The following is a 14,689-nucleotide window of genomic DNA, read 5'->3' on the forward strand; positions in this document are numbered from 1 at the left end:
ATTTGATCACATGTAGCAACAAAGGGTAGATCTCAAAATAGACTGCGTTTATTGAAATATTGTATGGATTCTTGCAGACTAAAACTGCGATGAAAATTAACACAAGTGTGATTAGTATACTTTCGTTCAGAAATATTGTTGGGGTAATGTCTTTTTGAAGATATGTCAAATAGCTGCCTCAGTGTGCATTGTCAAATCTTTTTGCTAGAACAATGCAGCATGTTGGATACAATTGGAAGCTTAAACTAGTTTATAACTTATTTTATCATGTGTAGCCAGATGTAGTAGAATATGGGTTCTCAACCTTTTTTTCTTCTGCAACTTACTTTCCTTCTGTGACACTATTATAATCTCAGAATCCTTTGTGCTATCTTAACCAACCCCCCCAATGTTGTAATACCAAATAATGTTTTTGTAAAATTCATTGTCATATAATCACAAACAGAAATTGCCATTCAGTGTATGTACCTTTCATCCAGATTAAAGTTATTTACAGTCAGAAGGATCTCTTGCAGCCAGAGGAACTAGAAACTTTTTTTAATGGAAGTGTACTTTCTGCAGAACACTCCAGAAACCCCAAAATGCAGTTTCATCAACTTTGGTGTTGCAATCCAGTATGGTAACACATTGCTTTATGCAGTAGCTTGTGAGGGCTTTCTTTCAGAGTTAGTTTTTACTGTAACTATAATTATGTGAGCAGTGTTTAACATCTAAAATTTGAAAATAATTTAAAAAACTGATCAGGAAACAATAGAAATGTGCCTGGTTTTGTTTCTGAAAATGGTAAGAAGTTCTTGGTTTTTCAGTTTTCTGTACCTGCCTCTTAATCCAGTAATATTGGTGTGAGTGGTGAGTGTTTGGCCCAGTTCCAGAAATTGTGTTATATTTAACTAACACTTCCTTATTGTGAAGGAAGCAGTCAGTGCCTTTTGACTAGCTAAAAATTATTATTCTCCCTATTCAGGAATCATAGGCTTTAGCTGAATTTGATTTGCTGTGTTGTTTTGCTTTTGCAGATTTTTATTTTTAATACATTTTAGGCCACTTTTTGGTTGATGGCAGAAAGTGAAAATAGTCTTTTATGCAGTGTAAACCGCTTTTACAAAGGTTAATTCTGGTTCTGTTGCAGATAGCCTTTGCACAGCATCAAGCTGAAGTGGCCAAAATGGGAAATTATGACAAAGTATGTGATGAGAAGCTGGACTGGAGTGAGAGTCTTTTTGGTGAGATGTTTGTAGTTATGTTTCCTTTCTAATACTTTTTATCTAAAGAAAAACTAGCAAACCGTGATTAAATGAAACACAAGCCAGTGCTGGCGTCACCCTGGAAGTAGCTTTTTTATTTTATTTTTTACTAATCTTGCATTACAAATTCTCTGATCATATAACTAGGTAAGCCAGCCACAGCTTTATCTAACACATAATTAGCATGCTATTGTATTGGATCTTTAAAAATTATTAGATACAGGCTTATCACAAGCTATTTTATGGTATGTCACCTCCTGCTGGGTTAAACTTCTCCTTGCACTGACTAGTAGAATCTGTATCTGAAATATCTCTCTCTATCCCATGAATATTCCACAGCTGTCCTGTACGGTTCAGTATACAGTATCTTAAACTAAGGAAAGGAAAATCCTGTTGGCTTGAATTCCACTTTTCTATACTCCATTTATATAACTCTTTGTGAATACATGGGCTGCAGTAACTCACCAACACAAATAAAATTATACAAAAATATTTTTTATTTCAAACTATAACTAGATTTTTTGCAGCACGCATCCAGTTACTTTACATAGTAAATGGCTGAGCTTATTTATCTTAATTTTATAGCATACTTCTTGCCATAGCAGCTAGAAACCTTACAAGTTTAAAATATTGCATACACTTTTGTAAAACCATCCATGATGGATAGCAAGAAAGAATTACTTTTGCTGCCTACAGAAACGTTAGCAACCATGTCTTTTTGTTAGGAATAAAGCAGTGTCCATCCAGCTCTGAAACTTGCTAGGCACAGCAGTGATAGATTATTAAGGGGAGGAAAATGTACTCTAAAGCCTTGCCCCTCGTCCTGGGGAGTTCAGTAACAAACATCAATAGCCTCTAAGATATCTGAATTGTTATTGTGGAATGAGGATGAAAGTTTGGTTGCAGATAATTTAAAGTTTAAAAGATAATCATCAACCCCTGGAATTGCACCTGAAAACATGTAGGAAACTAATACAGAGACTAGGGCTATGTCTACACTGTGCTACAGTACAGACTATAAGGGTCAGAATTTAGAGCTTATCAAAGTGTTATACACTAACTGCCCTGCGTGGATACTGCTGGCACAAACTAAAAGATGCCTAGTTTGGTTAATGTAGTCCTCTTTCAAACAGGACTGCACTAATGCAAACTAGGTATTACAGAAACACCTGCGCCAGCATGGGAACTCCCCGGTCCAGCATGACCTTTTATGCACGGTGTGTGTGAAGTCACAGTGAGCAGAGGACAAAATGGCATCCTCTGTGTGACAAAAGTTCTGGAACACCGTTCCAGCATGTTTCAGCTTTGACTCAGGGGACAGACCCCTGCAGAACCCAGGGTGGACTCACAGGACTACAGGGACCCAACTTTGGGAACCACTGCTTTAATTTACTGAACTAGGCAAATACTACCTTCTTGTACACTTATGCTCCTTCACTATCACCCTTACCCAGTAACTGGCTGAAGACGGTGCCAACCTTCTAACAATTACAAAACTACAAACTATATTTTAAAGAACCCCTCACAAATCCCAGTACATCATGGATCTTCAAGAAATAACACTGAAAATGCCCCAAACTCCAGTGACAGTGTGCAACATGTGCCAGATATTTTGTCATCTCTTTAGATCAGTGGTTCCCAAACTTGCTCCGCCGCTTGTGCAAGGAAAGCCCCTGGTGGGCCGGGCCGGTTTGTTTACCTGCTGAGTCCGGAGGTTTGGCCGATCACAGCTCCCAGTGGCCGCGGTTCGCTGCTCCAGGCCAATGGGAGCTGCTGGAATTGGCAGCCAGTACGTCCCTCAGCCCGCGCTGCTTCCAGCAGCTCCCATTGGACTGGAGCAGCGAACCGCGGCCACTGGGAGCCGTGATCGGCCGAACCTGCGGACACGGCAGGTAAACAAACCGGCCCAGCCCGCCAGGGGCTTTCCCTGCACAAGCGGTGGAGCAAGTGTGGGAACCACTGCTTTAGACAATGCAAAAATTGCAGACCTCATTTCCTCTTTCAGGACTATTTAGTGCTAAGTGTTGTAGTCTAAAAGAGGGCTAGGAAGGATTTAATGTTAAAAGTTTTTCTTCCCCCAGGCCTCTCTTTTGCTTGGATAACTTTAATTTTCAACAAGATTGATGACTTTTTAAAAAATATAATTCACTTCTGAGCTGAAACCAGGCATGTAAAATTTCAGTGAATTTTTCTATTGGATATAAAATGTAAATGCCACTTAATGCTTAATTACATCATTATAAAATATATTTGCCACTTTTGTATATATTTGTATTACTTTTGCTTTCTTTTAACTGTAGAATGGTTTAGAAGTTCGTGGACATTCCAGGATGATCCTTGTCAGAAGTACTATGAAACAATACTAGTAAATCCCATTTGGCTAGTCCCCCCAACAAAGGTATATGCTGTTCCTAAAGAAACCATTCTCCCTTCCATTTTGTATTTGGAAACTGAAGAAGAAGAATCCTCATGTCTTGTTACTATTTCTTATTTTAGGCATTGGCTGTTACATTTACCAATTTTGTAACAGAACCATTGAAACATATAGGGCAAGGAATTGGTGAATTTATTAAAGCCCTTATGAAGGAGATACCAATGATGCTACAGATTCCAGTGTTAATCATCCTAGCTGTGGCTGTTCTGGTCAGTATATGTTCTTGATTACATTAGTGAAACCTAAAACAAAATGAATAGTTCAAATATCCATGACACACAAGATTACTAAACAAAAAAAAAATCACTGATCTAAAATTTTAGAAGCATTCATGTATATAGATCTCAACAACAGTTTGGTAACATTGAGGCTAAAATTTTAAAGTTGTTATTTCTTGGATATTTTATTTTTTTCTGTGATTTATTTGTTGATCTCCTGACTTAAAACATAGCAATTTGAATTTTTCTCCATATTCAAAATATGTTAACTATAAAAGTGCAAAAAAAAAAACCTGTTATATTTTTAAAGATTATTTCTCAGCTGGTATAAGCACAAAAATTTGATTTAATAATTCAAAATCCCAGGCTGCATGATAAGTGAAAATGGGTTTAGTTTCTCACCAGCTCTGGTTGGACCACATAATAGAACCTCTGCAGAAAGTGGTACTTTGTATTTGAGGACTGAGCTAGAATTAGCAGGTAGTGTAGCAGAGGCTTGCACCAAAAACATACCAATACTGCAACCACCTCATATCCATACTCACTGACTATGGAGAGCAGGACACTGTGAAGTCCCATTGACTAAAAAATGAGACAGTAAAAATTTGAAAATATTTTTTTCAGTAATTTTAAGGGTTGTAACAAAAGTAGGTAAATTTGTTCAGATGCATTAATTTAAGTTTGTTCCTAAACTCTGTACTTTTTAAAAACCACTGTCAACTTAAGAGTAATTTTCTGAAGTAGGAAAGCTCTGGAGAAAATGATAAATCATATACCGAAATTTTCCCTTTAAAGACTTGTGTGGAAATGTAGAGATGTAAAAGTATCTCTGTAGAAAAAGAAGAAAAACATACAAGTTGTGAAAGTGAATGTCTGTTATACTTAAGGAGACAGTATTTTTTCTTTAGGGTTTCTGCTATGGTGCGGGAAGATCAGTTGCTACACTAATACATTTAACAGGTCCTGAGCGGAAACCATCTCCTTCACTTCCTTCAAGTGATAGACAACAGGAACAAATACATTATAGTGCAGGTGATTCAGAGGCCAGCTACAGAAGGAATGTTGGTGCCCTCAGTGGAGAGCCTCATGACAGAAGAGATGATCACATGAGACTTCAAAATGGCAACAGAAGCTCTGACGTTCTGCCACCAGGTGGTGCACTAAAAGCACAAAGAGAAGAGCATCACAAGGTACCATCTAACGTACATTAATAATTGAGCATTTTAATAGCTATTCAAGCTAAGCCTAGAATAATTTAGTTTTCGCTATTTAACTTAACTGTACAGATTTTTCATGCTTAAAAGGCAGTGTAGTTTAACTAAGTGCTCCTCTAGAGCAGTTACCCAGTCATCTGAAAAACCACCTTAATTCCATTCCTCTACAGATGTTCAGAGAGAATAAATTCCTGTATGTAGATTAATATTTCTGGTAATATATAAAAATCTGAAAGAACACACACCATGGAGTATTAGCTTCATTTAATGATAGTGAGCTGAAGTGGCTTAAAAGTTTTTGAAAGTTGAAACCTTAGCAAGATTTCAGTATCTGTAGATTTAAATAACTCTTCATATGTGGTTTCTGAGTTCACTCCCAAGTCAGCCTACGAATGAGGATTGCCAATGAAAGGAACTGGAAAAAGAATTTAGACCAATCTGTAAATTGTAGCTCAGATGTAATGTGTATTGTACATGAAACTAGTTCAGTCCATAAATGTTTCCAGAAATTTATTCACACACTTCAAAAAATGCAAATTATGATATCTTCATAGGTTTGGGGAGCCCTGCTTCTCAATCTGATAATTTAGACCACTGCATAAAATACCAGCAGGTCTTAAGCTGCCTGCTCAGGTTAAATCACTTAATATGCCCAATTAATTGTCCGAATAACACAGATTATCTGTTTTACAGTGTGGATGGCACCCTGTGTCTCAATGTCAAACTATTTTTAGAGTGAAAACCAATGCAGATCAAAACAGTGATAAAGAGATTGCACCTGAAAAACACAAACTGCACACGATTGGAGTTGAACAAGAGTCTGAAAAGAATTGTGAACCTCAAGCAAGTTGTAGCTCAAAAAAGGAGAAAACAAATAAGCAAAACTCAATTGATAAAACAGGAGATCTTGAAAAGATGGAAAAGGGCAGTCCACCTCAACTAATGGAAGGCACAGAGGAAACTAAAGAATCTTTGAACTCTACTGTAAGTTGTGTCTAAATTTTGATTCATGTGTGCTTATCCTTTGTTTATATTTTTACAGTTACAATCACTGAACTAGATGTAGGCTTGGCAGAATATGATTAAAAATAATCAATATCTTAAGGAAAAGATTATATCAGTTTAAATTTTCACAGTTGTGGGAAGTTATGGGAGTGTCAGACAATTCTTGATTGACAGACCTTGAGATTTAAAAAATTAGTTTTATAACCATTAAAACAAATAAACATGTCAAAATAGCCTTATGTAGGTTCTCAAGCAGCGTTTTTCTTCCTTTGCTATGTATAAATTTCAATTGAGGGAAATACTTTTTCATCAGTTTGTAGTGAAATTGATGATTGACATTTACTGATAAATCTAATCCTCCTAAACCAAACTATATGGTTGATTTTTGGCTCAAAATGAGCTCACTACTCCTTTGTTGGACATAGGTCTCCTTATGCAGGCATCTGTGCTTTTAGATTCCATCTGAAAATATCTAGGAGTACTGACAAGCTGTACTCTCAGAGCTGTTTTTATAGTGGAGCCTATTACCATGACAGATTTGGAGGTTCTCCAGTTTCTGCATCTGTTAAATAAGGATAATCCTATTGCTGTCTTTTAAACGGCCAAGAACTTGCTCTGAACTAATGCAAACTGTGCACATTTTTTACAGAAGTGAAATTTAGCTTCCAGTTCATGGTCTTTGGGCTCCCCTCCCTCTCAAATTTAAACTTTTACTTTAAATACATAACAGAAAATTAAAGTTCCAGAATGTTTCAACTAGAATTTCAAAATAAAAAACTTGGTTCTCTCAAAACCTGTCCAGGGTAAGCACTGAAATGCTCTGTGTGTGTGTGTGACCCAGCCCTTCAGGGCCAGGTAATGGCCCACTTTGTGCTGGTAACACAGATTCGATTTAGGCGCAAAATGTCTTCCTCTATAGCATAGTTTGAGGGATGTCTTTGCCACAGCGAGCTGCAGTAAACTAGATTGGAGGCTAGCACATTTAAGGTAGTTTTATTTAAAACAATTTTTAAATGCTGCTTTTCTGCATTTAAATCCCCATCCAAATAGAGATTACCATAAATTAAGTAAAAAAAAAAAAAAAAAAAAATTAAGATTCTGAATAAGCTAACAATATAGTTGAAATTACATTGTGTATAGATACACTGTCTTGTCTTGACTAAAACATGTTTTGCAACTAAATATAGCTTTTTGCAACATAATTGCAAATCAGTCTTCAGGAAAATAACTAAAAATACAATGAAAATGGGTTTAGTTTCACACCAGCTCTGGTTGGACCACATAATAGAACTTCTGCAGGAAGTGGCACTTTCTGCTAATTCTAGCTCTGTCCTCTCAAGTACAGAGCGTTGGAGAGGCTTGCACCAAAAAACATACCTATCCTCTGACCAGCTCATACCCATACTGACAGACTAGTAGAGAGCAGGCTCTGTGAAGTCCCATTGACTTGAAAAAGATACTTTCAAGTTTTTACCATCCCATTTTTTAAAATCTTGCAGTTACAGTAATCTTAGGGGTTGTAACAAACATAGGTAAATTTGTTCAGACACATTAATTTAAGTTTGTTCCTAAACTCTGTTCCAAAGTAATGAAATTGTGTACTTTGTCAATTTAAGAACAACTTTCTGAGGTAGGAAAGCTCATGAGAGAATGCTAAATCATATACTGAAATTTTCCCTTTATACACACTGTGTTGAAAGGCAGAGCTATAGCTGCATCTCTGTAGAAAGTAAGACGAAAACGGCAGTTTGCAAAAGTGAACACTTAAGGAGACAGTGTCTTCTCTTTAGGGTTTGTGCTATGGCGCACGAAAATCAGTTGCTACATTAAGAGATTTTAAAAGCCTGGAGCAGGAACCATCTCCTTCACTTCCTCCAAGTGACAGACAGCACTGGGAACAAATAAATTGTAGTGCAGGTGATTCAGATGCCAATTACAGAGGGAATATTAGTCCCCTCAGTAGAGGACCTTATGACAGAGGAGATGCTCACATGAGACTTCAAAATAGCAACAGCAGTCCTGAAGTTCTGCCAGCCGGTGATATACCAGACCCACAAAGAGAAGAGCATCACAAGGTAGCATTCAGTGTATGTTAACAATTGTACATTTTAAATACCTATTATAGCTAAGCCTAGAACAATTTATTTTTTGCTATTTAACTTAACCATATAGGTTTTTATAATTTTCATGTTTAAAAAGGCAGTGCCCTTTAAGTGCTCTCTCTAGAGCAGTTATCTGAAAAACCAGTTTTGTCCCCCTCCAGCTGTTTAGACACAAATTCCTATATAAAAAGGCAGTACGTAGATTAATGTGGATGAGAATCATTTAATCTGACCCTCAAGCACCTACCAGCGAGCAAAGTTGAGGGCGTTCCAGACTGCTCCCAGAGGCATGGTGGGCATGTCTCCCCTCCAGTTCCTATGCATAGGGGCAGCCAGGGGGCTCCCCAAGCCCCAGCTCTGCAATTCCCATTGGCTGCAGTTCCCCACCACTGGGAGCTGCATGGGCTGTGCCTGCAGATGGGCAGCAGGCAGAACCTGCACCCTGACCTAGCCTTGATCCCACTCCTGCATGCCAAACCCCCCTTATGTCCCAGCCCAACCCCCATTTTTGTGAGCATTCACGGCCTGCCATACAATTTTCATACCCAGATGTGGCCCTCAGACAAAAAAAGTTTGCCCACTCATAATCTATAGGGAAATAACTATAACTACACATGCAAAACAAATCAAAATTGGTTAGATTTAAACTCATCCACTTTAGTATAATTTATTTTGACTTTTAAAGAACATTTGATAAAGTCCTTTACAGGAGGTTACTAAGGCAACTTTAAGGAGTACTTGTGGCACCTTAGAGACTAACAAATTTATTAGAGCATAAGCTTTCGTGAGCTACAGCTCACTTCATCGGATGCATTTGGTGGAAAAAACAGAGGAAAGATTTATATACACACACACGGAACATGAAACAATGGGTTTATCATACACACTGTAAGGAGAGTGATCACTTAAGATAAGCCATCACCAACAGCAGGGGGGGGAAGGAGGAAAACCTTTCATGGTGACAAGCAGGTAGGCTAATTCCAGCAGTTAACAAGAATATCAGAGGAACAGTGGGGGGTGGGGTGGGAGGGAGAAATACCATGGGGAAATAGTTTTACTTTGTGTAATGACTCATCCATTCCCAGTCTCTATTCAAGCCTAAGTTAATTGTATCCAGTTTGCAAATTAATTCCAATTCAGCAGTCTCTCGTTGGAGTCTGTTTTTGAAGCTTTTTTGTTGAAGTATAGCCACTCTTAGGTCTGTGATCGAGTGACCAGAGAGATTCAAGTGTTCTCCAACTGGTTTTCCAACTACTTTACTTGCGCTACATTGATGATATCTTCATCATCTGGACCCATGGAAAAGAAGCTCTTGAGGAATTCCACCATGATTTCAACAATTGCCATCCCACCATCAACCTCAGCCTGGACCAGTCCACACAAGAGATCCACTTCCTGGACACTACGGTGCTAATAAGCGATGGTCACATAAACACCACCCTATATCGGAAACCTACTGACCGCTATTCCTACCTACATGCCTCTAGCTTTCATCCAGATCATACCACTCGATCCATTGTCTACAGCCAAGCGCTACGATATAACCGCATTTGCTCCAACCCCTCAGACAGAGACAAACACCTACAAGATCTCTATCATGCATTCCTACAACTACAGTACCCACCTGCTGAAGTGAAGAAACAGATTGACAGAGCCAGAAGAGTACCCAGAAGTCACCTACTACAGGACAGGCCCAACAAAGAAAACAGAACGCCACTAGCCATCACCTTCAGCCCCCAACTAAAACCTCTCCAACGCATCATCAAGGATCTACAACCTATCCTGAAGGACGAGCCATCACACTCACAGATCTTGGGAGACAGACCAGTCCTTGCTTACAGACAGCCCCCCAATCTGAAGCAAATACTCACCAGCAACCACACACCACACAACAGAACCACTAACCCAGGAACCTATCCTTGCAACAAAGCCCGTTGCCAACTCTGTCCACATATCTATTCAGGGGATACCATCATAGGGCCTAATCACATCAGCCACACTATCAGAGGCTCGTTCACCTGTGCATCTACCAATGTGATATATGCCATCATGTGCCAGCAATGCCCCTCTGCCATGTACATTGGCCAAACTGGACAGTCTCTACGTAAAAGAATGAATGGACACAAATCAGACGTCAAGAATTATAACATTCAAAAACCAGTTGGAGAACACTTCAATCTCTCTGGTCACTCGATCACAGACCTAAGAGTGGCTATACTTCAACAAAAAAGCTTCAAAAACAGACTCCAACGAGAGACTGCTGAATTGGAATTAATTTGCAAACTGGATACAATTAACTTAAGCTTGAATAGAGACTGGGAATGGATGAGTCATTACACAAAGTAAAACTATTTCCCCATGGTATTTCTCCCCCCCACTGTTCCTCTGATATTCTTGTTAACTGCTGGAATTAGCCTTCCTGCTTGTCACCATGAAAGGTTTTCCTCCTTTCCCCCCCCTGCTGTTGGTGATGGCTTATCTTAAGTGATCACTCTCCTTACAGTGTGTATGATAAACCCATTGTTTCATGTTCTGTGTGTGTGTGTGTGTGTATATATAAATCTCTCCTCTGCTTTTTCCACCAAATGCATCCGATGAAGTGAGCTGTAGCTCACGAAAGCTTATGCTCTAATAAATTTGTTAGTCTCTAAGGTGCCACAAGTACTCCTTTACTTTTTACGAATACAGACTAACACGGCTGCTACTCTGAAACCTAAGGCAACTTTGTCATGGGAAGAGAGCCAAGTACTGGCTAAGATTTGGATAGGCCAGTTTTCAGCTTTGTGAAATGTTATGTGGGGGTGCAGCAAGTTCTCTTACTCTTTGTATTTAATATATGAAAAAGGGGGTAACAAAGTTGAGAAAATCTGCAGCTACCACAAAATACTTAGGTTCCAGAGGTATGTGGGTTTGCCTAACAAACTCAGGGAAAGAGGTAATAGCACAATAACTAACATTTGTCAGTTTTATCACATTAAAAGGCATAATTTGAACTCCTCGTACACTGCTGTCAAGAAAAGAGGTGGGTGTAATTAGCCCATTTTGCAGCTCAGTTAAAAAATTAGAATGTTCAAGAAACAATACAATGCCATATTATAAACCAGTAGTGCAGCCTTTCGACTACTATATACATTTGTGGTCACTTCATGTAGAAAGAGAGAGCAGAATTAGAAGGGGGACAGATAGTCAACTGGAAAGGAAAACTAAGACTGAAACTGTTGTAAGCCATGCCCCCTTTCTAAAAATGTATGGTTTGCTCTCTTACAATACAAAACTAAGCTCTTTGGGGCCAGGAGCTGTAACTGTGGCCCTTATTATAATATTAAGGGGACACAATGAAACTAACTTGTGCTAAACAGGGAATGGGTTTTGTGCTACATAATCTAGTGACAGTGAGTTGCAGAAATTAGGAGGCAAGAGGATTTATCAACACTAGCAGTTATTCAACAGGATTAAAAACTGTTTCAGAGCATAATTCCAGCTACTGTGTGATGAGCAGGTTATTCTAGAGCTGTCTAGGTGGGATTTGTTGATTGTTTTGAAGCCTCTGATCTAACCCAGTACATCAATTTCTATTTTGCAAAACAAATAAAATGCGCCTTCTAACATGGCTCAAAAATGCATTATCAATGGGGCCTCTGTACTGATAGGGTGGTCACTTCACTGGAATAATGACATCATTTTGGGGAGGAGAGTTGAATGTTTTGAACTGCAGGATCCACTTGCTGTTTAATAAACATTTTAACCTTCTCATTGCAGGAACAAAGTCAGCAGCCTACTACTGAAAATCTTCCAGAAACCCCTTAGGTCCCTGGTTTTATCTTCCTGATGCAATGGAACCTCAGTGGAGGTGAAAGTGCAGCAATTAAAGAAATAGTAATTTATCAATGCCAGTTGGCAAGTGACACTACCTGTGGCTTGTCCCTTAATCCAGAAGACTGGATTCCAAGTGAATTCTCATCCTTCAGATTTTTGCTCCTTATGGATCAACACTACCCCTATGAAACTGTTTATACAAGTCTTGTGATGGAGAACTAGCCAATTGTATGCATTTCAAAGCAAACCAAGCCAGGTGGTAAAGCAAGAGCTTATTTTTGCATTTAAATAAAGTAGCTTTTTAAGAAAAAAAAAAGTGGCCAGCATGTGATATGTTCAATTTAAACTCTGAGAAACCAGCAATCTTGATGTTTAGGAGATAACTTCAAGTAGAAAATGTGTCCTAAGCTAAACAGGAAATGGTCTTTTTCTGAATTCAGGTACCAAGATAGCTCATCATAACAAGACTTTTACTGACCTGAGTTCTGCAGAGAATGACTTTTCCCCAATCCCAGTTAGATTTTCAGTAGATTCTAGGCACACACATGAGAGCAGTCAGAGGTAATTTATTCCTCAGTTTGTGGGTTTAAAAAAAAAAAAACTGGTATAAATTTTTTAAAAGGACATAGAACTATGAAATTTGTATTAGTTAATTTAAAATGCTATAAACTTGTAGCCTTTTAATCAATGAAGCAGAGTACCTTAAACACATCTTACTGATAACAATGCTATCCACTTTAGATAGTTAAAAGTATTCAGTGACTCATTTAAGCTTTGACATAGTTAATCTCTAGCAGTAGTAGCAATTGTAGACTGTACCTTTTGCAGAACACTGATCACAAGAGTGTACAACTGTCAGTTTACTAGCACTATTTTAAAAAACTAACCTATTTACACAATACACTTTGAACTCAATATCCAAATGTTTAGTGCTACAAAACCCTTTTTCCTTTAAAAGGCATTATCATTTTCCCTGCAAACAAAGAAAAGTGATAGACTCTTTGTTAAAAAATTACAGTACAATCTGATCCCCTAATCTTTGTTCTGTAGTTGAAATTCCAACCAGGCTTCTCTTGCTAAAAGTCTTTGTTAGGATTTGGTCTCTTTGTACTCAAGGGTAAAGGGACTCTCTGTTCATCCATTCTCTTGGCCTGTGATCTCAAAATAAGGCTGAAGAAATCTTCATCAGGTACAGTTGGTCCTTTTGTGGCAGTGGATGGTGGAGCACATCTTTGATCATCTAATCTGGAACCCTAAAGATTTAACAAGGGTTAAAAATTTAACCAATGCTTGTCAGAAGTGCAAAAGCTCATACAATAATAAGATTACTATTTCATTGCTAATATTCTGTATTTTCTCACTGCCGAAAGTTTATTTTTATGCACAGGAACAGATTCATTAAAAGCCATCAGGATTTCTTATTAGTAAAACAGGGTTTTAAATAGAATTATAGTAATATTGCATCTAGAATACTGGCAGGATTAATACTAAGGGTACAATGCCTCATCCACTTACCAGGTGTGCCAGCAACTCAAACCCTTCCCTCCCCTCTAGCAGTTGGATGGGAAATACTATAACATACCAATTGAAGATGTCTCATCAAAAACATCCTGTATTAGAGTTGTGTGTGAAGTTAAGAATGTGATTTAGTTTAGTTTCTTGTAAGCCCATTGAGGTGTAAGTATGAAAAGAATAACCTTTTTGGGGGAATATGGTGGCGACAAGGAAAGGTGAGCAATAACCTTAAATATTTTGGTTTTGTATTCCTATTTTCTATCTATACAGAAATTAGACTCTCCCTCAACCTTATTAGTGCCATTACACAAGGGCATGTAATTCTATTCCCAATTTGATTTCTGTATCCGACATCATTCCTGTAGTTAATAAAGTAGGATACAATTGCAAAAGGCTTCAGCTATGTGTTTAACTCTGCAACTCAGGAATAAAATGGAAAATCAAACAGGAGGGGAATGGAAGAAGAGACATTTATTTTTAAAACATTAAATTAAATACCATGAACAAACCTTTAGCAGGATCCTTAACTAGGATTCGTTTATGCAAACTTGCATCTTACATAAAAGATGAAGAATCAGTTAATTCTGGCTCTGATCCAACTCCACTGCTAGCAATGGAAAGGGGGGTGGAACCCTCTAGTTTAAGCTTTTTTTGGCTACAGATTCTCTTGTTTTGCTATATTCACTTAAAAGCACAGTAAAACATTGAGCAAACTGAAGAGGTTATCTGGTTTCACAGTTGTTTCTGTAAGTATATCTGTATGGTCTGCTGCCATGCCCTTTAGTAATTTCTTACAGCAATCTTCTCATCACAACAGATTTCACATTCTACCACGGAGGATGTAGAAGCTCCTTCACTGTAGGTTTTCAAAAGGAGGCTGGATAGCCATCTGTCTTGGATGGTTTAGACGCAACAAATCCTGCATCTAGATGATCCTTGCCATCCCTTCTAACCTTATGTTTCTATGATTCTGAGGACACTGTTTTACATCCCTCCCTCTCTGGCAGTAACAACACATTTAAAATGTGTCCTAGTAGTGCTGGACTAAATAGTAGTAATTTTCCTAGCACCCAGTTCTGCTGTGGACTTCATCCTGTGCAACCCCTATTATTTCCAATAGGGGGTGTAAATATTTTCCTCA

General features: G+C 38.3%; 2 protein-coding genes across 19 annotated transcripts in view; one reads left to right on the top strand and one right to left on the bottom strand.

Moving 5' to 3' along the window:
- The window catches only part of CLCC1 (chloride channel CLIC like 1), a 28,283-nt gene extending 15,934 nt beyond the window's left edge, over window positions 1–12,349 (top strand). For 4 of the 13 annotated variants that reach the window (XM_043491320.1, XM_043491322.1, XM_043491324.1 and 1 more), the window contains 8 exons: window positions 78–143; window positions 1,130–1,223; window positions 3,545–3,642; window positions 3,741–3,887; window positions 4,805–5,086; window positions 5,804–6,094; window positions 7,906–8,202; window positions 11,977–12,349. In XM_043491320.1, the coding sequence (XP_043347255.1) occupies window positions 78–143; window positions 1,130–1,223; window positions 3,545–3,642; window positions 3,741–3,887; window positions 4,805–5,086; window positions 5,804–6,094; window positions 7,906–8,202; window positions 11,977–12,024 (1,323 nt within the window). In that variant the 3' untranslated portion in view covers window positions 12,025–12,349. The remainder of the gene's footprint in view (window positions 1–77; window positions 144–1,129; window positions 1,224–3,544; window positions 3,643–3,740; window positions 3,888–4,804; window positions 5,087–5,803; window positions 6,095–7,905; window positions 8,203–11,976) is intronic. The other 9 variants (XM_038414230.2, XM_038414229.2, XM_038414233.2 and 6 more) reach the window with 5 other exon arrangements.
- A 234-nt stretch (window positions 12,350–12,583) lies between these two features.
- The window catches only part of GPSM2 (G protein signaling modulator 2), a 58,657-nt gene continuing 56,551 nt past the window's right edge, over window positions 12,584–14,689 (bottom strand). For all 6 annotated transcript variants that reach the window (XM_038414228.1, XM_038414226.1, XM_038414225.1 and 3 more), the window contains one exon: window positions 12,584–13,286. In XM_038414228.1, coding sequence (XP_038270156.1) covers window positions 13,110–13,286 — 177 coding nt within the window. In that variant the 3' untranslated portion in view covers window positions 12,584–13,109. The remainder of the gene's footprint in view (window positions 13,287–14,689) is intronic.

The sequence above is a fragment of the Dermochelys coriacea genome, chromosome 8 (assembly GCF_009764565.3).
Source record: "Dermochelys coriacea isolate rDerCor1 chromosome 8, rDerCor1.pri.v4, whole genome shotgun sequence".
Taxonomy (NCBI): domain Eukaryota; kingdom Metazoa; phylum Chordata; order Testudines; family Dermochelyidae; genus Dermochelys; species Dermochelys coriacea.